The 27916-nt window shown below is 39.6% G+C and overlaps 1 protein-coding gene across 1 annotated transcript in view; it reads left to right on the top strand.

The window, feature by feature from the left end:
• LOC136875882 (lactosylceramide 4-alpha-galactosyltransferase-like) overlaps nucleotides 1-27916 on the top strand; it is a 100962-nt gene that overhangs the window by 51934 nt on the left and 21112 nt on the right. Inside the window, exon 3 of the mRNA XM_068228238.1 lies at nucleotides 7823-8033. Within this exon, the coding sequence (XP_068084339.1) occupies nucleotides 7823-8033 (211 nt within the window). The remainder of the gene's footprint in view (nucleotides 1-7822; nucleotides 8034-27916) is intronic.

The following is a 27916-nucleotide window of genomic DNA, read 5'->3' as shown; positions in this document are numbered from 1 at the left end:
GTGAGTCGGTGAAGTTAATTGGGGTAGGTTGAATATTTATTCTACTAAACTAATCGTTCAGTACGTCAAGTGGATTGTCAGGAGTTGTCTGTCTCTGTTGATGTTTTCCTATTCCCAGAGCTTTAAGTTGGTCCCATGCGCGATTAGAATTTAAGTTGTTAGCTAAATTCCGGAAATATATACATTTTTATTTCTGATTAATTGCTTTGTGCGATTTCTTAAGATGCAGTAAAATTCGATGTTTGTGTCATCTAGGGTTTGTTTATAATGTCGAAGTAACGAGTCACGGTGGGCCATCATTCTCTTGGCTTCATCATCAAGCCATGGACAAGAAGGGTGAGAAACCTGTATTCGAAGTGTGTGCGTGTGTGTGTTTTTCTTTGCCGCATGATTTGTATAAAATGTCACTTGTTCATTGCTTATCACATGCCCATTATTATAATAACATTACCGTATTTATTCTAAACCAGAATATTGCACTTTTGCTGAAACTGTTTATTCTTGCATTCATTTCACTTGTACTCGGAATATATGAAATGCTGCAGTTGTGTTGGGATGGGAGTAACAGAGGTAGCCGGGGGAGAGGAGCTGTCGTCCAAGGAGTCCAGACACTCCAGGAGTTTTAACGAATGTACTTTTATTAAGAAATGTATATATTGTACCCGGATGATATAGGCCCTACTTTTCATGATTTTAATTTTATAAGATAAATGCAGAATATTAAATTATGTACAGTGTCAGTTTGGTGTGGAAAGAAGAATTTCGACATTGTCAGACGTGGTCACGACAATCCGTCGCCACAGTTAAGCCTGTCATTACGGGGAGAATATTCTTGGTCAAAAGCTAAGAGGATTAAATCTAGAGCTCACAACAACAGAAGTAATGACTACAAGGAAGTGAAAGAGCATTTATTTCTGAACAAGGGCGAGGCCAGGTGCATCACCGATACGAAGAATATGGCGTACCAGTATTTCCAATGCCTCGAGGCATTTTGTGTTTTCAAGTGGCAACGAAGAGATTTTAAACTAACCGATGCGGTGTTGACCAATGGCAAAATTTATCAGAGGCTCGCAGATAAACCAACATAAGAGAAACTCAGAGTGAACTCCAGTTAGCTTCTCCGATAACAATAATTAAATTATTCCAACCACAGAATTGAATAGAGGGGATTTTTGTGATATCATTCCCATGTTGATTAATTGTAATTGTCATAAATTAAAGTAATGAGTTCTTGGAAATGACCCACGCTATCTCGCCATTGGTCAAGATGAGCACGCCATCAGGGACGCCGATTTAGCGCGCGAAAGGTGGAGGACAGGAATTAAGTGATATTTCCATGATCACCGAACGATATAAGTTCAGAATACGACACATTAATGTGTATCGCCAGTTTATTAAGTGGGATAAATTAAGAGATCCAAATCCACCTGAATATGCCGATTTAGGATAACCAACCCCCCTCCCTATGAGATGACCACGGATGACTCCGGGGAGAAACCATATCGTCTATAAATAACCAGCAGTGGGACCTCACATCACCAGTTGTTACCAGTCACCAGTTGTGACCAGTCGAGCTTCACATCAACCAGTCGTTTGAAATAATTTGATACGCTGACACGGTGACTCTCTAACTCAGTACTAGAAAACGCATTATAGATTCTCTTAGAGTTGAAAATACGTTAGTAGTCATGAAGGTGAAGACGAACAGTGATAATTATTCAGTATATCGAGTGTAAATTATCAGTATCACTGTATGTGAAATTAATACATTTCTCAACATTTCATGTGTTGGAATTTAAAGGATCAACAGGAACGGCGATAACACTTTTTGAAGGCAGTGTTCGGAGCCTGAAATAAATATTTCATGATAGACGGTGTAACAATTATTGTAGCAGGGAACTGTAGGTGCGAGGCGATCACGACACGGTTTCGTACACTTCAGGAAGTGCGGATTGAAGAACGCGATACGCGCCGGTTCGAATGAAACGACACTTCGTCGTAATGTGTCACAACGTGTGATTCGGGCTCAAGAAAGAATAATTGTGCAAATGTAATGGGTCTAGAGGCACCTATAAGTGTTTTTTTATTCTTGTATAAATTAGTGTAAATTCTCTAGTAAGGTATTAATCATGGGTAGTCGCCCAGAACTGTTTTATTGTGTTAAATTTATAAAGTGCGATATGAAGTACGAGTAAAATTACCATGGGGCCATGATGCTCCTCATCCGCTACGAGGCAATGGAATTCTACATAGGAATGAGTACACAAATTTAATATTTGGGGATGTTATCGCGACTAAACGGGGTTCAATGTAGATTAATTATGGTTACTTAACATGGTCCGCCTCCCGAATCCATGATTTTATTTTTTTGTTAGACGGACGAACTAATGTATATTAACGTAATAATGGGTTAGATTAATTAACTGAGTATTTGTTTGTTGTATATAAGGTAAATATGGGATATATTTCTTTCAATTAATGCATGCTGTTTGTAATATTTTGATTTCAGTTCATTTCAAGTGTTAAATTCTTTTTTTGTGCTAACCCATTTATTTGATTTTCAATCACTGCGGTGATTATTTGAATTTTAGTTAGGAATATTTGCTACCAGACAGCCAGATTGTGAAAGTGCCAGAGTATGTAAAATTTGTGTTACGTACGGAAGGTCATAAATATAATAATGATAGTGTTCTATCTGCTTTGGGTGTTCGCAAGTTCTATAATAATAATAATAATAATAATAATAATAATAATAATAATAATAATAATAATAATAATAATAATAATAATAATAATAATAATAATAATAATAATAATAATTTGTGCGTTTGCAAGTTAAAGTATAATAATCATGGCAGTGCTTTATGAGTGGCAAAGGAACGTAAATTATTATTATTAATAATAATAATAAGATTTTGTGCGTTTGCAAGTTAAAGTATAATAATAATGACAGTGCTTCGTGAGTTGGCTAGTGCAAATAATAATCAATGTGGAGATGACATGTAGCGTTAAAGAATTTAATTCGGGTAATCAGTTTGATTTTACGTAAATTGTTGATTTCACGTTTTAGGACTTTATATTAACCATTAAAATTTGTTTAAAAGCGATAAAGGCACGTGAATTAGAATGGTCACGATATGTTGAAAGCCCAAAGTGGTTTGAGCCCATATTTAGAGTTGGAAGTCATGATGGACGAAAATCCGGCATGAAATAAAATTGAGCCGTACTATTTATAATGATGAATTAGATGAATCTCAAGGCCTAAGATGATATAAAATGCCGATTCCGGTGTTATGAGTGGTAGAATCCACGCACCGAGGATTAATTTACGAATTAAATGTTTGAAGAGTTCCAGTAAAAAAAAGTTGGATTTCAAATGAGTAGGAAGGAATAGTTAGCAATCGCCGGCATTGGAGGTATTTGCCCAGCGGCGACGTGCCATAGGTTGTGAGATGTGTCTTGGGAGGACATGTATCCCCATAAAATTAACGGCAGTATGAAACTGAAGGTTGCGGTACCGAATACCGTGTTGTCCCAACCGATATAAAGCAGATCTTGGTTGTTCATAACGGGATTTAACATATGTGACTGAATTCTAAAGAGTATAGATTAAAATATCGAACTTCCCATTTTAATAATAATAATAATAATCCAAGTGAATCTTGTCTTAAATCAATTGCTTAGTGCCAATGTAGACCGAAATTGTAAAAGCTTATGCATTTAACCATAAATATCGCTAACGCTAGTGTAACACGAGCAGTTAAGTTACAATAATAATAATAATAATAATAATAATAATAATAATAATAATAATAATAATAATAATGAAAAGTTGAAGGAGCAGAAGATGAAGAACTTGCAATAGTATTTTGAGAATAATAATAATTGATGAAAGGAAATTAAGATTTTTTGGACGATGATTCATTGTAATAATAATAATAATAATAATAATAATAATATTTTATTAGGAAACTGATCATTAAATTGTGCGGATAAATTACGAGGAAGAACGACCCTTCGTTTGAAACGTCGGCAACGGTTGGCATATAATCATCCCAGATGACAAATGTTAATAATCAAATATAGGATTATAATTGAAATTAATGATAATAATAAAATAATTGATGGTTATCACAGAATATGATAATGATCAAGTAAAGAATGATAATGATATTATTTAATAATCATAACAGGATATGATAGGGACAGCCGTCATGTGTCGAACTGCTCAGAACCAGATGTTGGGTTTTCACGGGGGAGAGTGTTAGCGGTAGATACGAATTAACCCACGGACGGCACATGTCTTCATTGTCAGAGCATAGTAATGAAATTTTCCGTACGTCTTGTCGTATTGACAAGTGTAAATATTGAAATAGGCTTTGAGTTAATGAGCTCTACCTGGCATGTTTGTGAATCTGGAAATAATAGGCAGAGTTTGTCCGTACTATAAATTCCCGTTTTCGAGATGATAACATTTCCACGGTGGGTGTCCGGCTCACCAGGATGTACATACCGGAAGTGTCTCATGTCCAAACGGAACGAGGAGATGACAGTAAATAGTTACTGTCATGCCTTCGTCTCCGAAAGATCTCCAGCGATGAAACGTCCACTCATACGGATGTGAATTCGACCCCCAGTAACCGATTGGGGCGAATTCACCAAATATTTTACACTACCAGAGTAGTGAGGTAAATCCAAGTATAATGTCATTTATTTTTCAGGATGGAAGTGTCCCAATGTAATAATTGTCATCATGTGTAGTTTGTAAAATAAGTTAATAAATTGCTCCTCATTGCAATTTCAATAGGAAACAGTTTCCCTATCTTTTTATTGTAGTTAGTCCAGTATGCCCATGAAATTTAAGTTGTGACTTCCCAGCCATATTGTGGAGTCTATAATTTATATCCATGAATGAGCCGTCCCTCGTTACCTTAATTTGCATGCCCCGTTCATCCCTGTGTTCATTTGGTGCGCCGATATATATATTTTGATTTTTTTTTTATTTTTTTTTTATATTTTATGAACCGATCACCCCTGAGATTAAGGCTAGTCTGGGAATCAGGAGGTGAGCGGGTGCAATATAATGTATATTAATATTAGCTTCCGGACTCCGACTCATTGGCTGAATGATCAGGGTTGAGGCCTTCGGTTCAGAGGCTCCCGGGTTCGATTCCCGGTCGGGTCGGGGATCTTAATCGCGTCTGATTAATTCTTCTGGCTCTGGAACTGGGTTTTTGTCCCTAAACTTTTCTCTTCATATTAAGACAACATCCTACACTACCAACCACCAAAGAAAGACATAACTGTGATTACATCCCTCCATATAGGGTTGGCGTCGGAAAGGACATCCTGCCGTAAAACAGGACCAAATCCACATGTGCGACACAGTTCGCAACCGCGACCCTACAGATGTGGGAAAGGCGGGGGAAGAAGAAGAAGAAGAAGAAGTAGAATAATAATAAGAAGATTACTATCAGCTTCCGGAATCCGCCACTCTTACTTGGATCCATGGACGCTCATTTCCTGCTTAGGTATTCTACACCACCTAAATTCTGGAAGTTTGGACACCTATCAAAATAAAAATCTGGATGAATGCCCCCCCCCCCCTCCTCCAAACTGAAACCCTGGCTACGCTACTGGTTCGACACCACTAACTTCCGAATGAAAGCTGACAGTTACGTAAGCCTGCGCAGCCACTCGCTCGGTGCAGGAAAAATGCTTTTTTCACCATGTTAGAGGAGGATTTCGAGCATGCGGTACAGGATGCTTTGCTTGTCGAGTGCAGTACAGCTGGATGGTTAAGGATGAAATCGTTATTTGTATTCGCCTTAAAACACCATATACGTCTTTGTTTATATTCAAGTGATATGGAAAAACAGTTTTGTGATGAACTATAGCCGTCGTTTGGCGAGTCTCGTGGAACAAGACCAGTCCTCAGTTCGGCAGGAATACTTCTATAGCTACTTATGGAAAATGATGGTTTGAAAGAAATATTTCCAATTGTGGAAACCAATCTCAAAATTTTGTTTACGTTGTCAGTGTCTAATACAAGTGATAAAGCTGCCGGTATCCATATTCAGTCCGACTCGTTGGCTGAACGGTCAGCGTACTGGCCTTCGGTTCAGAGGGTCCCGGGTTCGATTCCCGGCCGGGTCGGGGATTTTAACCTTAATTGGTTAATTCCACTGGCACGGGGGCTGGGTGTGTGTGCTGTCTTCATCCTCATTTCATCCTCATCACGACGCGCAGGTCACCTACGGGTGTCGAATAGAAAGACCTGCACCTGGCGAGCCGAACTTGTCTTCGGACACTCCCGGCACTAAAAGCCATACGCCATTTCATTTCATCCATATTCAGAAGTGAAAGATCTGGGACCTGCTGCTTTGCAAATATATAATAAAAATAATAAATTTTTAGTTTTTAGAAATCTAGTATGACCATTCCCAAATAAATTATCTTCGCACAAACTATTTCAGTTTTTCATTTCAACAGAAATAAGGTCACGACCAATGACATGATAGGATTTAACATTCGGTCTTGATGTCTTGCTTGCTCCATACCGTCCATCCCATTTATTAATTAAAGGAGTGTCGTGATGTTTGCGTACATTTCCCATACTTTTTAAACCGAGTTATTGGTGAGTTTGAAAAACGTAGTCTCAAATGTTGATGTCCTACAAGAGTTGACCAATGGAGGTTAGATAGACCTTAGCATACATCATGCCTAGACTCAGCTAAAGACCCCTAGTTCGCTAACCCATGCTCTCTCAAGTCAGGTACCACTTTTAGTAGCCTCTTTCGACAGTATTCCATAAGATGACGACATCCTATTTTTCCGAAGGTGTCCGAGGACGTAGCGCGTGGCTAGAGGTAGATTGCGCGTGGCGGCACGTTCTTATGGAAGTTAAAAACCTGTCTGCGATCAACACTTTCTCAACGCATTTCAACTTCCTTCAAGTTTTATACAGTACATTGAGAGTAATGCTTTGGAATCATATCATATGCGATGCAGTCACAGATACAGCTCAAGCTCGGAGGAAGTTCTTGCAGTAATTGTGCTGAGTTTGAAAGTGAATACAATGTGTTAAATTTATTGGAAATAGAGAAATAATAACGTGGATTGATAGTGATGAAATTAATAGTCTATTTAAAAATTGTAGCAATAGATTCAGTGAGACGAGCCCTCAACATCAATCAATCAATCAATCAATCAATCAATCAATCAATCAATCAATCAATCAATCAATCAATCAAACAATCATCTACATTTAGGGCTGGCGCCCAGATGGCAGTTTCCCTATCAGCTGTTTACCTCGCATTTTGTTAAATGTTTTCAAAGAACATGGAAGGTTATCAAACATGTATTTTCATACGAAAGTGCTTGGCAAAATGGTGAAATATGATGAAGCTGAACAAAGCCGAGAGAGAATGAGGATGATTTCCGAATTTAGTGTACGGTACAGTTCCTGGTCCGAAGTTGTGCGATTATGATAAATCCTTCCTTGGTCATGACGGCCTTTTTGATGGAACCAACCCTGCCTGGCATAATTGTGAATAACTTATGGTACCGCTATCGATTTTGAATCTGCGATCTTGAGATCCGGAGCTCGACACTCTACCACTAATCTTTACAGGGATCCCCTGAAACTAATCAGCAATAACATTACAGTAACTGACTCTTAAGCTGCCACACTTCCCCACTAGATGACATTACTGCAGCACTTGTACATAAACTAATCCGTCAACTAGTAGAGCAGCTAGTGTCAAATATAAACTAAATCACTGAGAATTAATGTTAGGATTTTTATTCTTTTGTGTCGCAGGTCGCTGACTGGCATGAGCAACTTCGCGGGCGCTGAGTCGTTGGAGTACGTCAATTCAGCTGTGTTGAACTTCGCTCATGATGGAGTAGGTCATGAGATGGTGACAGCATGTGTAAAGGATCTCCGAACTGAATTTCGAGGTGACAGATGGGGTCATAATGGTCCTGGCGTCATCACGCGTGTACTCCAAAAGGTGTGCCGTGTGCACAAAGTGAGTCTTAAGATCTACAGTATATGACAGAGTGCGATTTGTGATTTCATTGTTATTGCAATGTCCTCGTTAACGACCGGCACGCTTTTGGAGCCTAACTAGCTGGCTGTGTTTACATTCCTTGTCCGCTGGGTGCGCCAGGATTTCCCCAGCTCGAGACATAGCGTTGCGAACTCTCAGTTTTAACTATATAGCCTCTGAGAGCGAGCAGTGAGACTGGATAGGACTGCGTGCAGCTGTGCAACACTGGAGACTGACAAGCGAGCCGGTTCCAGGACCGGCACGCTTTCGAAGTACTCCCCGTGGACTATCACTGACAAAGCAAGCATGTTACTGGTCAAGAGTTATCTGCTATCGGCACAGTAGAGGCGGCTGTAGACAGTCATAAATCTGGTTACTGTTGGGGACTGGTACTGCTTAATGTTTGATTCGCCGATCGTTAACGAGGAAATTGAGAGAACTCTGCCAGAACACGGAATACATTTACCGAGTTAACTATATTCATCTTCATAACGGATGGCTGGGAACGTCAGTACCTATGGCAAACTAATTTATTACATCATCATATCATGGATAATCCTTGCGAGCGGCTTCCTGGATTCCACCGACCTAGTCGCCAGTGGAGGATTCTAAACCGAATTAGAAAAGGCTGGGGAAGATGAGGAGCAACATACACAAATGAGAATGGAGGAACTCTCCTTGCAGTGACTCTGGTGAAAAGCACCGAACAAAGCTTTCAGATGCCCCATGGTAGTTTTGAAGGTCTTTAAAGCGCGTCCAGTGAAACAGTTTATTCGATTGCTCAGCTGGACCTAGATCTTTGAATAGTTTATGAACTTGGGAAGGACTATTTTTTGTACAATTGCATATTTATACATAGTCGCTCAAAAAACGAAAGAAAGAACGCCTGGTATTGGATGTTCTTCCCCTGTAATATTTCATCAGACTTAATTTTAAGTGTAAAAATACAATTCACCTCCCATGTAGATATAAATCCCATGGATGCCCACAACAAATGATATCAACAGGTTCAGTTATCCCTCAGGAAAGTATACCTGCGAGAAACTTACAGATTACCATGCGACCATTCTTTTTTGGGGACGACTGTGCATACTGTAATAGTTTCCTCGCGATGCAATATAGTCCAAATACTTAGTAAACGTCCTTTTGGAGTGACCGGCTGGGCTTGTTCATGTAGGTAGTGTGTGAGGTCTGATTAGCGCGAACTTTCTCTTTCCGATTCGCTATCTCTCAACTCGCTCGTTGACACGTTGTGTTCAGCCACTGCGTACAGTGCGTAGCACAATGTGTCGACGAAGACTCGGCAGCGAGAGGAGTAGGAGACGAAGTAAACCCCTTCGATTGCCCCTCCCCACATGCTCGGCCGATTCCCGCGCAGGACGTTTAACAAAATATTCGTACTACAACTACACTCGCCGACAAGAGAAAATACGCATCAAGAAGTTGTTTAGCTGCAAAACTACTCCTCCGCCAGTTACATCTAAAGCAGATAGTCGCATGATTAGTTGAACAGTTCTGCTACCAGAGGAACGCTAAATCCGTTTATGGAGAGCTCGTCAACTATTCGACATACCTGTACTGTGCAATCGAAGAGATTTCGCCAAGTTATCGGGGTTTGAGTGGGGGCCTATTTTTGGAATTCGCTGGTCTGTATTTTCGTATCTCCCATTACCTAGGCGGTTCTTATCAGATTTTTAGGTCTTATTGGAGCCAGTGGATTCCTGAGGGCACGTGCAGACAACAGGTGGACTGAGAGATACATCAGCTCATCCGGGATTCAATGCTATGGCATTTTGATCATGCATGTAATAAAAAAATAATGTAGTTATTTATGCTGATACAGTCTGCTCCTGTGTGTTTGTCATGAACATGTAGAGTTGTAGAAAATTAATTCCAACATGGAAATGCTCGATAGCTGCAGTCGCTTAAGTGCGGCCAGTATTCGGGAGATAGTAGGTTTGAACCCCACTGTCGGCAGCCCTGAAGATGGTTTTCTGTGATTTCCCATTTTCACACCAGGCAAATGCTGGGGCTGTACCTTAATTAAGGCCATGGCCGCTTCCTTTCCACTCCTAGCTCTTTCCTGACCCGTCGTCATCATGAGACCTAATCTGTGACAGTACGACGTAAAACAACTTGCAAGAAAACAAAAAACATGGTAATAAAGCGTTTCCCGGCCATGTCCGTGTATAATTTTTTTCTACGTCTAAGGAATGTGGCTTGAAAGTTTGATCGTACCTTCCTCATTGTTACACCCTGCACTGTATTTAGAACGTAAACATTTTCGATACAAAATCGAATTTTTATTGTATTGACACTTCGAGGGTGCAATATGTATGGGTCAGGCAACTTTGAACATGCTGCCAAATGAACCAAGACTTTAAATTGTGCTATATATTATAATTCATTTAATACCCCTGTTATTAAATTTCATTTGACCATATTTGAAATCTGCTGCAGTACGGAAATACATACTGTATATGCCGAGTACCTCCTTCAATCAATCAGTCAATCAATCAACGGTCTGCATTCAGGGCCGTTGCCCAGGTGGCAGATCCCCCAATATTCTGTTTACCTAGCTTTTTCTTAAAGAAATTGGACATTTATCGAACATTTATCTTGATAATATATTCCAACCCCTTACTTCTCGTCCTATGAATGAACATTTGCCCCAATCTGTCCTCTTGAATTCCAACTTTATTTTCATATTATGATCTTTCATGTGTTTAAAAGCTCCGCTCAAGCTTATTCTTCTATTTATGTCATTCCACGCCAATTCTCTACTGATAGTTCGAAACATGCCACTTAGTCGAGCATTTCGTCTCCTTACTCCCAAGTCTTCCCATCCCAAAGTCTGCAACATTTTAGTAACACTGCTTCGTCGGAAATCACCCAGAACAAATTGTGCTTTTTTTTTTTTTTTGCATGTCTCGTATCAAGTAGTCCTGGTGAGGGTCCCATACACTGGAGCCATACCCTAACTACGATCTTACCAGAGACTTACATGCCCTCTCCTTTACATCCTTACTAAAACCCCTAAATACTCCCATAACCAGGTGAAGCGATCTGTAACCTTTCTTAACAATCTTCTTAATATGATTACACCAATGAAGGGCATTCCTTATTCACAGTTCAAAAAAATTAGTGGAACATGTTTTGTAACGTCTGATATGTGAACGTTACTTTGGTAGATGAGGTTTCAATGGTCGTACAGCATACCTTGAGACCTTAGGTACTCAGGGTATGTCAAATCGAAGTTATACTCCATCTGTAGGTGTAGCCATGCATTAAACTGTCAGGTGACCCCTCAAAACAAAGTGAATAGCGGTGCGTCCGTGTGTCGTTGTGAGGTACACAGACTACTGAAGTCATTTGTGCACATTGTTCGTAAACCAGCACATCCCATTACACATCTTAACAAGGTTCAAGTCGCAAGGGCCGTCACTTTGATCCAGGAAGAATGGACTTTTCTTCGTGTTGCTGTGGATCACAATGTCTCTCCGTCAGTTATTCACCGCTTGTGGAATCGCTACAGTGAGACGGGCCAGTTCACAAGGAGGGTTATACAAGGTCGTGGGTGCATGACATTCTCCACAGAATGACCGATATCTGAACATCCTGTGCGTTGCGGCGTCGTTCATCAACTGCCAGAGAACAGCAACAAGACCTCAGGAGGCTCACGGGAGTCATGGTGTCTGGCCAGACAGTAAGAAACAGGATAAGAGAAGTGTCCTTACGACCAAGACGTCCTGTTCGAGCATTTTATGCGTCTGAAACTATTAGCCTATAATTGGTGGAAAATGTTGAATAAACATAATCGAAGATCAAGAAAGGAAACCTCAGAAAAATCTTAGGACCAGAATGCGAAAATGGAAGTTGGATGAATGTTACCAAGTAACAGAAAAAAATAACAGATACTATCAGGAAACGGAGATTACAATTTTTTAAATTTATAACAGGCACGCAAACAAAATTTTAAACTTAGTTTATCAATGAAAAATCATAATAATTGGCTAAAAGAAATCAGTGAAGACCTAAATGATATTGGCATTAATGAGAAAACCATTCCAGATAAGACTAAAATTCAGAACCTTAATTCCCAAAGACAACTTTTCTGTAAAGCCCACCCGACTAAATACCGGATGGACTGGTCAATGAACAAAGTAAAAACACAACCAGATGATAAAGATATATCGGGAAGAAAAGAAAAAACAAAAAAGTGCTAGTAACTTCAAACGCTCTCATTTTTGGGCATAACGAATAATAATAATAATAATAATAATAATAATAATAATAATAATAATAATAATAATAATAATAATAATAATAATAATAATGATCATAATAATAAAAGTCTCTTCTTTTTTGTAGATTTTAAGAGTCGTCTTAAATTTGCCCTCTAAGGTGGTTGTTTAACTCACTGATAAAGATACTAGTATTGATCTCTCGCATGGAAATGAAAATGAAAACCTACAACCTGTTTTCCAGTGAGTGACCGGGTCATGGTTGGAATGAATGAAGCCCCCATCTTTCGGCGAGGATAGGAATTGTGCCGGCTGCCGAAGCCTGTCGCACTCCTCTGGGGCAATGATTAATGACTGGCAATAATGAAATGATAGTGGAGAGCGTTGCTGGAATGAAGGAATGACAGGGAAAACCGGAGTATCCGGAGGAAGACCTGCTCCGCCTCCGCTTTGTCCAGCACAAATCTCACATGGAGTGACCGTGATTTGAACCACGGAACCCAGCGGTGAGAGGCCGACGCGCTGCCGCCTGAGCCACGGAGGCTCCTCTCGTATGGAATCACTCTTAAGTTTCAAGTGAGGGGAACCCATTAAGTACTGTACCGTAGCTATATGATGGTGGTGGTGATTATTGTTTTGAGAGGAAGTACAACTGGCAACAGTCCTTTTTTGACAGTAGTAATCAGATAGACGAGGTCCGAACATTCGAAGAATGAATTTATCGGCGAAAGAAAAAATTGCACCACAAAGGGCGTGAAAATGAAATATTTCTTACCCTTCGCAGACTTATGGATTGGAAGAGAACGGGCATTGGCCAAGAAAGATTGGATAGGAAATATGAAAGTGATATATCTGAATTCAGCTGGGGCCCTGTGGTCGCCATCTCGCGTTTCCAAACAGCCTTCAGTCCCTTCTTATGACGGGCAGAGATACCGTGGACATATTCTAATGTACTGAATCTCAGGATAATGTCGCAGGTATGTCTGCATACAAAAGTAAATAGGCCGTGCAAGACATTGAAAGAAATGGCATTAAATTCTCTGCGTTGTCAATACTTGGGAGATGACGCAGCACACGATGTGCTCAAGTCCCATGAGAAATGTGCTACTGAGCTGGCGTCTCTCTTTCATGCTCTTGACTCTGTCAGTGAAGGACGGCCCTTCAATTTGGAGACAGAACCTGAGAGGAGCTACGTCAGTTCAACCATCAGTTCGGAGATAATCAGGCAGAAGCGTCAGTATAACAGAGACAGACGCTACTGTTTGGTTCACGTATTAATAGTAAGTGCTAACCTGTCACCTGATTAGAAAGCAAGTGGAGATTCCGTACAGTAACGCCCTAGGTCTATGGAAGTGGTCACTAGTGAAATATCTCGTTAACTTTATGTTATCTCCAGGTAATAAATTAATAATAATAATGATAATGATAATAATTAGAGCTGTCGATTTAATCGATTAATCTAAAAACTCGATTAACTGGTCAATGTGCTTTAGTCGATTAATCGAACCGTTTTTTTACAACTTCCTTTACGTCGCTCCGACACAAATAGGTCTTATGGCGACGATGGGATAGGAAAGGCCTAGGAGTGGAAGGAAGCGGCCGTGGCCGCATTTGCCTGGTGTGAAAATGGGAAACCACGGAAAACCATCTTCAGGGCTGCCGACAGTTTGGCTCGAACCCACTATCTCCCGGATGCAAGCTCACAGCCGCGCGCCCTGAACCTCACGGCCAACTCGCCCGGTACGAACCGATTAAAATTGTAGTGTAGTGAAGGAAAAATAACAGTTTTTCGTGGCACAAAACCTGTGTATTTTGTTATTTGCCATTTGGTGTGTTAGCCTCAGCTATTGCATGCTGGACTGGTCATTAAATAGTAAGCTGATGTTCATATCTTTCTCTTATACTATTGTAGTATATTTGCAGGCCTTTACAAAACAGTCAGGCGGCATAATGGAAAAATGTGGGGCAGGTACTTGAAGCGACTGTTATTAAGAAATTTCCAGGAATTTTCAGGTAATATGGGAATGGGCAGACACGAGTTGCCAGAAAGACACAGTAGAAAATGTGACAACTTAAACCTCAGCTCGTGTACGGTTGTTATACAGAAGACAGTATATATTCGCATTCAGCGTTTGTAAACTTCATGTACAAATACGGCTTATGAACCGATGCGAAGAAAACTTGATGAATTTTCCGGACTTAAAATAAACGACTGTCGTAAGGCGACAGCCAGAAAAACAGTTATTTTGTAAGAATTGCGGAAAAATGTTATGTTGGAAATACAAGTAGTCTTCGATATCATCTTAAACATTCATCCGTTCCAAAGTGTATCTACATCTATCAGTGTCTCTACCAGTTCATCTTCTCAGTCAACGTTGGAGCACTTAATAGTGAAGCCTGTGTCCTCTAATATAGAAACTGAAAATACGAATAAACTAGTGATTGGATTGTTTTATTTTATTTATTTATTTATTTATTTATTTATTTATTTATTTATTTATTTATTTATTTATTTATTTATTTATTTATTATGCCTTTGTAGGTGGCGAAGTTAGGGCTCTTGGCCCCCTCTTACACTTAACCACTGTAGTGATACATCATTGAGAGGAGAATTTGAGTACATAATATTATATAGTAAATAACAACCTACACAAATCGTCCTGGGATATCCCTGCACTAAAAGCCATACGACATCTCATTTCACCTACAAAAAAATACATTACACTTTTTCTAACTCACATTCATTCGATCTTCCAGTCATACAAGTTAGTCAGCTGCATTCAGCAGGTAGTCTCGGCAAGCAGTCTTAAATTTAAGTAATGAGGTGGAATTTCTGACACTGACAGGCAGTAAATTCCAAAGTCTAGAACCCGCCACAACAAAGGAGTTGTTGTACATAGAGGATCGGTGAACAGGAATGGAAAGGGACGAACCAGAGCGGGTATTACTGCTGTGAAAGGAGGATAAATACTTAAGCTGGGATGAAATGTATAGTGGTCTGTCTTCAGAGAGCAGCCTGTATATCTGTATCAGTATGTGATACGTTCGTCGTTTGTCAGGTTTCAGCCATGAAATAGTGTGATAGTATGGGGTGACATGTGTATCATAACTTAGACTGTATATAAATCTAAGGCAACAATTAAGCGCTCGCTGAAGTTGCGAAGTCTGTTCTTTTGTTGCGTCTACCAGAATGACGTCACAGTAGTCGAGGACGGGAAGCACTAGGGTTTGTATGAGTTTGACTCTCACATTACAAGGTAATAATCGCTGTTTCTTTTAACCGAATGAAGTATCGAAAATATTTTTTACACACATTCTTAATATATTCAGACCAATTTAAAGTTTCGTTCATTGTCACTCCAAGATTTCTCACTGTTTGGCTGAATGGAATAACTCCACCATTCAGTATAACTGGAGGAATAGTTTCGTATCTTACTTAGTAGGGCCATCAATTTTTGAGAGCCAATAATGATTGCTTGTGTCTTAGAGGGGTTAAGAAGGAGGGAATTTGTCAAGGAGTAAGCATTAAGTCGCTGGAGGTCAGCATTGTTGCCTGTTATGGCATGAAGCAAATCAGAGGTCTTACAGTGACAGTAAATTTGTAAGTCGTTCGCATAAAGATGGTAGCTACTATTCTTTAAATTAGATGAAATGTCGTTTATGTACAAGATAAAGAGCAATGGGCCTAAAACACTACCCTGCGGCGTGCCTTCCTTCCTGGTTAGCCAGTGAGAGGTTTGATCAAGAGTTATAATTCGTTGCGCGCGATTTTTGAGGTATGGTGAAAAGAAATTAATAGTTCGTTGATCGAAGTAGTAAGATTGCATCTTGTTTAATAGAGTCTGGATGTTTATAGTGTCAAATGCGCTACTGAAATCGAGGAGAGTAAGTATTGTCACCAGTCCTTGGCCCATTGCGTGCCGTATGTCATCAGTCACTTTGAGCAGGGCAGTTGCTGTGCTGTGTCCCTTCTTGAAGCCAGATTGCAATGGGTCTAGGAGAGAATGGTTGTTTAAGTATTCCAACACCTGCTCATGAACCAGGCGCTCGAGTGCTTTGGAAATCGCTGGTAAGACAGAAATTAGTCTGTAGTCGGATGGTAGGGAGAGGTCAGGTTTCTTAGGTACAGGGATAACATTAGCTAGTTTCCATGGTGAAGGAAAGGTTCCGTTTTTAAGGCAGTAGTTGAAAATGTGGGTAATAATGGGTAAAACAGCATCAATAATGTTGTGCAAGAAAATTACAGGGATTTCATCCACTCCTCTGGCTTTTGATTTGATAGAATATAATACTTTTTTTTAACTTTATTAGCAGTAACAGGGTGGAATGTAAAATGTTGTTGGTCAGGTAAAGGGTTAATAACGGAGTTGGGTACTGAGTTTGGGGAATTTAGTACATTAGGTGGTGTTCTTTCTTCAGTAAAAAACACTCATTTAACTTATCGAGTGGTATGTCTGGCACATGAGATTGTTGCCGAGGTTTCCCTATGCCTAAGGAACGAAGCGTGTTCCAAGTTCCAAGCACTGCTAGAATTCATGTTTGCAGTCATGTTTTGCAAGTAAGTAAATTTACGGTTTCTAACGAGCTGTTTATTTCTAAGGACCCGATAATTTTCGAAGTCACTTTGGTCACGAGTTCGTTTAAAGCGTCGGTAAAGTGCATCGCGGTGGGCCATCATGTTTATATTTCATTATTTAGCCAGGGACAAGATGGGCGAGTAACTTTTATCTGTCTCTTAGGGGCGTGTTTATCGTACAGAGTGATTACAAGGGAGTTAAACTGAGTATGTCATTCCAGGGTAGATTGTAAGCGTCATGTCTTAACTCGTCCATATCCATGCCTTTTGTGTTTCTGGAAATAACATACTTAGGTTTATATTTTTGGCATTCGGAGGGAGTAGGATAGGTAGATAAGGTCATGAGTGGAGATGGCTGGGACTGGAATCTGGCTGTGAGTTATAACTTTGTTTGGGTTATTTGTCACAATGTGGTCAATGAGCGTGTGTGTTTCGTAGTTTTCTGTGTAAGTGTGATTAGTAGGCTCTAAACGGAGGATGGTCATATCACAGGAACAAAACATGTCAATAAATTGTTTAGTTTCGGGCGTTTTAGTAAGTAGGTTAATGTTGAAATCACCTATGGCAATGATATGCTCGTACCTAGGCAGTAGGTCAAGTAAGCGAAATTCGAATTCAGTCATATTTGTTATCGTTGCCTACGTTATAATACAAGGCCTGGAAATAGAGCCCGTAAATAGCTATCGAAGTGGTCACACTGAAGTTCAATGCTGGGCCGCTAGGATCACTTTCTTGCCCCCTGTCTACCAGGTTAGCGCCTTTAAACCAATGTTCTTAAACACTACTAAAGGTTGGGCCCAACGCGAGCCGAGCTGCTATTGGTTAACGAAATGACGTTACAGTAGGAGCAAAGCAGCCGAGCCCAGAGCGCGCAAATCAGTAGGAATCTCAAAATATCAGCAAACATTACAGTTTCTCAGAACTAATTGGAGACCAGACATAAAGATTACTGCTGTTATAAGATTGAAAAAGAGTACAGCATAGTAACTTTTCATTATTTCCATTACGAATAAGGCGTAAATGTAACGTGACGGCACACTGACCAACGCTTGAAATTTATTAACATTTCCAAGTTCCTCTACTTAGTTTGAGCAAGGTTACGCGCTTTCAAATCTGTAAACATAAATTTTTAGAGATATGAAATCTTTGTCATATTAAATCTTTACAGCAGAAATTCCGTGATGGAACTACCGTATGTTAACATACGATATACTGACTCACTTCCGCAGGTACCGGTATCGAGTTTAAAGTTTATAGTGCATATTATAACAGCAGCAGAAGTAAGTTCATATACGAAACCACGCATGGATAGTCCTGGAAAACCTACAACCTGTTTTCCAAGTCTTTGACCGGGTCAGAGATATAATGAATGAACCATATGTAGGCTATTATTACAATGGGGTCGCCACTCCCAAAGTGATTTATTAATGACTGACAAATGCTATGAAATGATAATGGAGAGTGTTGCTGGAATGAAAGATGACAGGGAAAACCGGTATACCCGGAGAAAAACCTGTCCCGCCTCCGCTTTGACCAGCACAAATCTCACATGGAGTGAACGGGATTTGAACCACGGTATCCAGTGGCGAGAAGCCGACGCGCTGCCGTCTGAGCCACGGAGGCTCCGCATAGATAGTCTACTTTTTAAAAATTAAACAATAAGAAAGAACAGGAAAAACACTTCATTAGAACACAATTCTACGTGTGAAATTAGATGTCATGGAGTGGTTGCTTTTGAAGATGAAATCCACTGTCGTGCCTTTCGCCGATGAGCTGCTATGGATTTTTCAGTTCTTGTCCGAATCTTCATTTGTCGTATGCGTATAAATATTCTCGTTCTAACATACTTTTTTTTAATATTTCTGGTGGTACAGCGGGGAATTTACTGCTAATTATTTGACACACTTTGCGTATAATATTGGGTATGCGTCACAGTTCAGCACGTCCGTGAGTGTCCCTGAAAATTAACTCAACTTCTTTTATTTGGTTTACCATTCTAACGATAGAAAGAGTAGGCATTTCCCCAGTGGGACTTCGCATTGACCTGTCAAATTTTCTTTCACGGTCGGCGATGTAGCTGGCGAGGTACCGAAATCCCTCTGCTGAACAATCAGGTGTCGCTGTAGATTTCAGTGATTTTTTTTTCTATTTACTTTACGTCGCACCGACACAGATAGGTCTTATGGCGACGATGGGACATGAAAGACCTAGGAATGGGAAGGAAGCATCCGTGGCCTTAATTAAGGTACAGCCCCAGCATTTGCCTGGTGTGAAAATGGGAAACCACGAAAACCATCTTCAGAGCTGCCGACAGTTGGGTCCGAACCCACTATCTCCCGAATACTGGATACTGGTCGCACTTAAGCGACTGCAGCTATCGAGCTCGGTCGGTGAATCATTAACGGCACAGTTTCCTATCGCAATGTTACTGTACAATGAGCACATAAATTTCACTCCAGCTACTATGACACTGTTCACGCAACTAACGAAAAGAAAATAAGTGCACCTCACTGCACGAAACACAGCAACTTAACAGAGATCTCACAGAAACGAACTACGACACACACACTACGCAAAATACAGTAGGTCACTATATAAACCAACAGCAATATACGTAAAGAAATTACGTATAGTTATTACGTGGGAATCCTTTCTTTATAAGACAGACATACTGTATATAAACAACGAAATGAGATACACGTGCGGTTGTATGCTACACAGTCACGGTGCTCCTGTGATGACGTCACGAGCAGGACGAGGGAAAATTAACATCTACTGCGCAACCAATCTGGGCCACCCGTGCCTTTAAACGTGTTTATTAACTGAGTTGGTTGTGAATGTGTTATGTATTCGTCTGCTGTTACGCATTCGCAGTTCCAGCCATGGTTTATTCACGAGAAATTAAAGGTAGTGGAATTTCGTTTCACAAGTTTCCAGTGAATGTTCAGTGTTCGAAAGATTACACAGAGGAAATATTACGCATGATATACGACTTCCAGCTGATGAAATTAAGCTTCCGTTCGTAAGTTTGGATCCGAGTTACGTCATACGAATTGTGCGATCCCAAAATTTGTCACTGGACATTTTTGTAAACAATGCTACCGTAACCGGCGATCATTTGAGAGGCCTCTTCAAATTCAGAAATCTTAAATTAGGAAGCCAACCAGAAAAATAATTTGCTCAACAATTTGCGATAAAATGAATATAGCAAGAGCTAAAAATATTATATTTTCCCCTGAAACAATCTCTGGTTTTAAAAGTGTGGAGGTAGTTTGTGCCGAGAGCATTAAATACAGTTTAAAATAAACCATTTGTTTTATGGAGCATTTTATGAACTTGTTCCATGCGCATGACGTCTGCAACATCTTACATGGGACATATTCCAGGAATGAGAACAAACGAGCATCTTTTAGTACTGAAGTTGAACGCCTCAGTTGGTTAATTAATGATTTCCTGTCATATATTAAGAAAATTCAAATGCATTCAGATAAAGTAAAAAAAAATCATGAGGGAAATGCATCAGTCATACATCTTGACTATCCAATCCACTGTGGCCTGCGTAAAATACCTCAAAATTATATATTTGCATTATGTATTGACGAGGAACCTAACAAGCGATGACACCGAGCTCTTCTTCAGCTAACTAAGACGCCAAGCGGAATAAAATTACATTATGGTTCGTGTGGCAAAATAACATACAGACTGTAAAGGCTGTTTAGATCATATCTCTTCTCCAGCTACTCAAAGTCCAACATTGTGTCTTATTCGTTTTCAAGATCGAGGAGCCCTCAGATACCGAAAATCATCATCTGTGGCACTTCTGTAGTGAACGACGGAATTTGTCACCTCCGCTACGCAGTACTAGCCCCGAAGAGAGTTACTAAAAGGTGTACGTCTTTTTTTTTTTTTTTTTTCGAAAGACATGTTCAACAGTGAAATTAAGTGTGGAAAGCGTACAGACGACAAACCACCTCTTTTTCTACTATGAACATTTCTGAGACCTTTATTAGACAACATTGCTTCGAGCTACTGTAGTAGAAGAGAGAACGTTTTGAAACTTGATAAGAAGCCCCTCAAAAGGAAAAGATTGAAACTTCAATGGCATATCCAAGCCAGTACAGCACCGCTCTATAAGTAAAGTACTGTCAACACTCGTAAAAAACATCCAGTTTTTTTATTTAGCATGTAATTTACTTATTGAGATATACGACCATGCGAATACAAGGGAGGGGGGAACGCGATCCTAGCGGCTGAATGGTGAACTACGATGCCACCCGTTTCCATGAGTGCATTTCAAGGCCTTGTATTATAGCGTAGGCAACGTTTGTTATTTTGGGCGGCTTGTATACAATAACTATAAGGAGTCTGTGTTGGTTAATAATGACTTCAACAAACATGAATTCTGGCCCCAGATGTGCATTGTTAGATGATACACATATCACCCGGCTTTTTAAGTCGTTTCTGCAGTACAAGGCCACCCCACCTCCTCTTCTGCCATCGGATCTATCATGACGTAAGAGGGAATACCGGTCAAGTTGTACCATACCAGAGAGTATGCTCGGTGTAAGCCGGCTTTCGCTAATAGCAAGAATATGGATATTATTTTCCCTCATTATGGCTTGAATTTCGTCGAAATGCGCTACCAGGGAGAGTGCGTTGACATGGCAGCACTTTAAGTTGGTACAGGGAGATAATGCCTGTCTGAGGAGCAAGCCGGTGGTGAGAGGGGGGATGCTGCCATGGTCAGTGTCAGGTACAGAGCTCTGGATCAGCTGAATAACGGAATGTTAACGAAATAGTATAACAGAAATAGCATACAACTTACCTCGACATCCTGATAAATGCTTACACTGACTACCACTAAAACACACACACACACACACATAATACACTTACAAAAACACTTATGAATAACAAGCAGATGCACTATCGAGCTGTGCTGTTTCATGTTAATTGTCACTGTTATCTCGCAGATTTTTTATGCTGTCCAGTTCCGCGACAGTGGTGATGGATCTTTTCGTCCCATTAGGAAGGTGAATCACGATACGTCTGTCTTGGGTCCAAACGCGGGATGGCCCGAAGTGATCCCTAGCAAGGTTTAATATGCACTTTCGGGTTTTGGTGACGGACTCGGTGATGAGTACCTTTGTGCCCTTCAGGAGCCGCTTCGCCTTCCACACTCGGTCACGTTCGTGGCAACGGGTAAATTTAACTATTATAGGGCGCCTGCCTGTAGATACCACGTCAGTTGCTGAGCGCTGAGGCCGCCCAATCCTGTGGCACCGGTCGAAGCTCTCCATCGTGAAGTCCACGTTCAACTTCGTTCGGAAGGTTTCCCTCACTTTTTCGTAAATGTTCTCCCGCGGTTCCTCGGAGACTCCATAGATTAGGAGGCAGTTTCTACGGCTGTGCTGCTCTCCTTCATCAATGAGTTCTTCTTGATGGTCGAGCTGCCGTGCTAACCTGCACAGCTCTTCTTTCAGCACGGCAAGTTCGGAGGAGATGGCGCCTCGGAAGTCTCGAAAATCCTGACTCAGCAAGTCTAGGGACTCTTCCCTGGGGTTGGCAGAGCTGGATAACAACTGAAGGCGCGCCTCAAAGTCATTAATCGTTGCTTCAAAAGCATTAATCAGCTTATTTACTTTCTCGACGGACATATCTGTTATTATTTATGTCCAACGCGAACCACACTTGTACTAGATGACTTAGTACACACTTGCAGGACAAATATGCTACCAGTTATGCGGTTTCTGCGAGATATAGACAGAGCACTCGTACGCGTACGTTACAGTAGACGCCATGTTTGCATGATTGTGCAGGATAGGATGTCACGATGTGTCTGATCGTTGTAGTGAAGAGGTTTTGCGGGAAGCTCTCGTTTCTCACTTACAATTTTCTCTCTAGAGACACGGTAAAAAAAGAGGCACAAGTTGTGTGACGTAGAAAGGTCAAATTATTAGATTTACTGAAACAAGCAGAATTTGTAAATCTCGCGAGGGATTTTTGATCTTCCATATCTAACCGTAGCTACCTGGGGGTTACAGCTCATTTGATTGATTCAAATGTGTATTATCGTCATTCAACATTACAAGTTGTAACATGTTCCTAAGTCGCTGACTAACTTTTACAAACATATAAAACTGCATTTAACTTGAAAAATCTGAATATTTTCATTTCAAATGGAAATTATGAAAATTAACATTCATTAAATAAAATACACACTTGTTGGACCTTGTACTCGCACTTACTTGTTACCTGCTTACTTACACATACGTTATTTGAAGGGCGCCAGCTGTCACTCAGTACAGCAATAATAGAATGAGACTCTTGACTATCTCTAGGGTGTGGGGTAATAAACTTACTTTTGACAACATACCATATAAGTTCTGGGAAAAGGAGATTGGCGTTCGGTTTCCCCATTAATTTTGAGGTTAAGATATTTTACTTTCAAAGAAATGAAACTATGAATTCGTTTGATAGAACAATATATATTCTTTAAATAATATATCAAAAAATAGTGAGTCTTGTTGCGATAAAACAGATGAAAATATGAAATTATGACATTGCAACTGACAGAAACTAGGCATGAATTTAGATTCTTCTTGACCGGACATTTAACAATTTATACGAAATATTTCCCTCACTGATTCACTTGACTGTACCTTCAACACTTTGAGTGTAATTACGACGTAATCCATTGCTCTGGTGTTTACTGTAGATGTGTCACGCCTAACTCGGTGATACATCCTTGCGACTGCTTCTTCTCCATATCATCTGACTTCTTTGTAAGTCAATATGGTATGACCTCTTGGCAGGTCCAGGGTTGCCCTCTCTGACTCCTTGGTAAGCCTTGCGTCCGCGTCTTCCACTAAGTGACGGACCAACCATTTGGTCTCACTCTCTCAATGACCAATAATGGCTCACTGAGTCTTCACCATCTCTCGTTCACTGGCCAACTAAGGCCTCTTGATCTAGTAGACTACTTCACTGTACTGCATCCGTATAAGTAATGACTGACGCTACAATGTGCACCCACCTTATATAGACGTTGGCTGACACAGCTACGTAATCTCCAGAAATAACAATGACATACTCCCACCTACGCGACAGATATTACATACAGTGGTGAAATAGCCCCGCGGCTATGACACCGTGCGCGCATATCTAAATAAATACAATGACGTAGCCATGGCGCGGCGATGACTTGGCAGAATCTCCACTGGTATAGCAATATAACAACGTCACTTCCAATCTCTGATATATACAACAATTCTCACTGTACAGGTATTGAGTGTTATACTACACATACGTATATATGCATACATCTAAGTGCAATCTTGCAAGCAACAGGCAATTGCAAAATTGAATAAAACGGATAATTACAATAATAGTACAATATCACAGATAACATAATAATAATACTGACATAATAATAATAATAATAATAATAATAATAATAATAATAATAATAAAATACAGATAAAATCATACAATAATAAAAATACAGATATCATCTTGTAACGGGATTTGAACCGTTACAATTCGCCTCCCTCATAAATAAATCGAAGAACAAAGAATCGATTGATTTATGAACAAAATTATATATATAACACTGACACAGATAAACACTTTAAATGAGTATACAACAATAATTTTCTTTTTCAGCATCCATACATTTTATAATACATCACATATATGAGAATTCTTCTCGCATATTGCCATCGTAGATAACTGTCCAGTGTCCCATTCTCATACAATTCACAAGAGCATAGCCCTTAATTTAACACACACAAATAATTTTAAATGATTACACTACATTCTTCTTTTTTTTTAACATATCAAAATATTTTGTGAAAATTCACTTATATGAGAACTTTTCTCGCGTATTGTTATCTCAGATAACTGTCCAATGTCCTGTTCTCCGTTTTTTTTTGTCACACAGTACATGACAATGTAGCACTTATTCTTCCAATACACCAATACGACACTTGGTTCACACGCAAATCGCAGATGTTAGTTTTATTTTGCCAGTTTCTCACAACATATAATCATCTTACTCTTATTTCAACAAATCTCACGTGAAATACTTCTTTACATATATAATACTATAAACACCGACAATATCCCCTTCCTGAATTTATAAGAATATGCACACTTCCCGATACGGTTCACAATTGTCAAATACCCCTGATACAAAAGAAAGAATTTAGACATATTTCCCGCCTCGGCAGATGATGAAAATGGAACTCTGAGTAGCACTCTGTCACTCAAACTGAATCAATTTTGCCCTCATTGACTTACATATATCAATAAATCACATCCTCCTTGGCAACAATAATTAAAGAATCAATACTATGGCTACAAGATGGTTCAATTATTCCGTAATCCACCATAATGTTTATTTGTTCTTAGACTTCACTAGCATTTTTAAGTTGAATGGGGTACTTACCTCCCACAAACGATCTATGGTCATGTACTACAAATTTATATTCATATACGTGTTCTTCCTCACTTACCACTAAATACCTCTCGATGCTTACCTAACATCGAACACAATTACTCCTCCTGTAATTCACTCAAATTACCTCACGTCACTGCCTCATACCGACTATCCCTCGGATACTGGTCGTTATAGACACGTAACATACCTCAACACATTTCCTCTCACTAGGAACAACTTCACTTACCTCTCATATATTTCAAAGAACACACGTCACCAACACACTTACCTCAGACCACCATAATTAATACGTACTTCTTTGCTAGTTTTATCCCAGAACAAACACACACTACCTAAATCAAAGTCTACTCTACTTCCATGATTTGCAACCAAGTCAGCTCCTAAAACAACTGAATACACAAGATCTGGTACAACAAGGCATGGCTGAAACAATTATCTTCAAAAGTGATTACTACCGCTATCATCCTATTTACTCACTATGACTTACCCAACGGCTGTTATAAAATAGTACCTTCTTCACATCACAATTTCCATCATCGGAGTTATCACCTCACTACGTACATCACATTCCCAGTATTACACGTACTTACATCACTTTAACAGAACACTTCTTACGTCTAACTTACTGCTGCCATTAATTACTTCATTATCTACGACTACGTCAGTACTTAAATATCTCACTTAACATTACTTAGGTCACAATCACACTATACTCTTAAATCTACTTTCACTACATAACTACTTATACTACATACCTGTTCATCTACTATCTTCAGCCTGCCCACTTAACTTACCCGATTCCCTGTGAATCTGAAATACTCTGACTCGATAACGACACCTTGATAACCTTCATATTAAGACTATCATAGTCTCTTTGATAACTCAAATCCGTACCCCTCCCATCTTCCGATTCTCTCTGATTACTCTTCTGACCTTCTCTCTCATAACTCAAATCCATACGCCTCCCATCTTCCGATTCTCTCTGATTACTCTTCTGACCTTCTCTCTCATAACTCAAATACATACGCCTCCCATCTTCCGATTCTCTCTGATTACTCTTCCGACCACTATCACCATCAACACAACTATTAATCCTCTGCGGATCATGATTACCCCCTCTCCTCTGATACACAGCTAACATTTTTCCCCTTCTCTCTACTATACTACTTTTACCAGACATCATGCGCTCTCTCTCTCGCCCTTGTAAACATTCTTCCCAAAGCCTGTCAATGAACACTTTAAACTCTCCTAAAATAGACATATTATTCCAGTATACTCGAAACCATATTCTACTTTCACCGATAAAAACATTAGACATAATCTCCAACACATATTCCCATTCAATAATATTATTCCTCAACTTACTTGCAAATATTTTCTCAACTATTTTCACAAACTGTATAGGATTAAACTGTTTTCCAGAAAACTTGGTTAAATCACAATCCCTACTGAACAAACCACTCGCTACTATCACCTCTAAAGCTGTCTTACCTCTACCTTTTTGCCGTATCACTTCCTGGCAACTCAAAATTTCTTCTACTGCTACTCTCTCAGCATTCTCTTCCTCTATTCTCACTTCTTCCTTCAATTCTTCCTCTCTTTCTCTTACCTGCTGTGATAGCGTTTCCTGTTCGTTCCGCAGTTCACTGACTTCCACAAGTTTGCTTTCAATTTGTTCAATTCTACTAATCTGTTCCCTCGTATCTTCCCTAACTGCATTGTAAATTCTGTCCAATCTTTTCTCGACTACCTCATGAATTTCTTCCCGATTACTCGAAATTTTATTTCTTAACTCTTTGATATTCTCTGTACAAGTTCCTTTGACATGCTCAATTTGAGTATGAAGATCGCTCCGATTCAACTCCATTTCATCTCTAAGGTCAACGCACTCTTTATTTACCTTATTTTCTAACTTAGATATTTGACTAGTTACCTCTACTATCTTAGTATCTATTTTATAATTTAGTGATTCACTTAAAGCATCTATTTTCTCATTAATCCCATCAAAATTCTCTTTATTACTACCAATTAATTCTTCCATTTTACTACTTAGAGAGTTAATCTGTTTATTACAATTTTCATTACTACTATCAATTAATTCTTTCATCTCTTTCTTATTATTTTCATTACTAATGCCAATCATTTCTTCCATTTTATTACTTATCTCTTTCTTACTATTTTCGTTACTACTAATTATTTGTTCCATTTTACTACTTAGAGAGTTAATCTGTTTATTACAATTTTCATTACTATTGTCAATTAATTCTTTCATCTCTTTCTTATTATTTTCATTACTAATACCAATTAATTCTTTCATCTCTTTCTTATTATTTTCACTAATGATCTGGGTAAATCTGGCCATCATTAAATTGATAGAATCTTGGTTCATTCCCCCCGCGATTTCCTTTTGAGTTTCAGTGTGCTTCTCAATTTCTGCGCTTTTCTGAATTTCCTCAGAAGCTCCCATCGTATTCACCTGCTCCCTACTCTGAATTTCACCTTGGATGTCCGCAGAAGCAATGACCTCGTCCTCACATGACTTGTTATTGTCTTCCTTGTCCATCTTTGGTTCACTAGTGAT

Source organism: Anabrus simplex, chromosome 6, assembly GCF_040414725.1.
Source record: "Anabrus simplex isolate iqAnaSimp1 chromosome 6, ASM4041472v1, whole genome shotgun sequence".
Lineage (NCBI taxonomy): Eukaryota > Metazoa > Arthropoda > Insecta > Orthoptera > Tettigoniidae > Anabrus > Anabrus simplex.
This window is presented reverse-complemented; position numbering and strand designations above follow the sequence as displayed.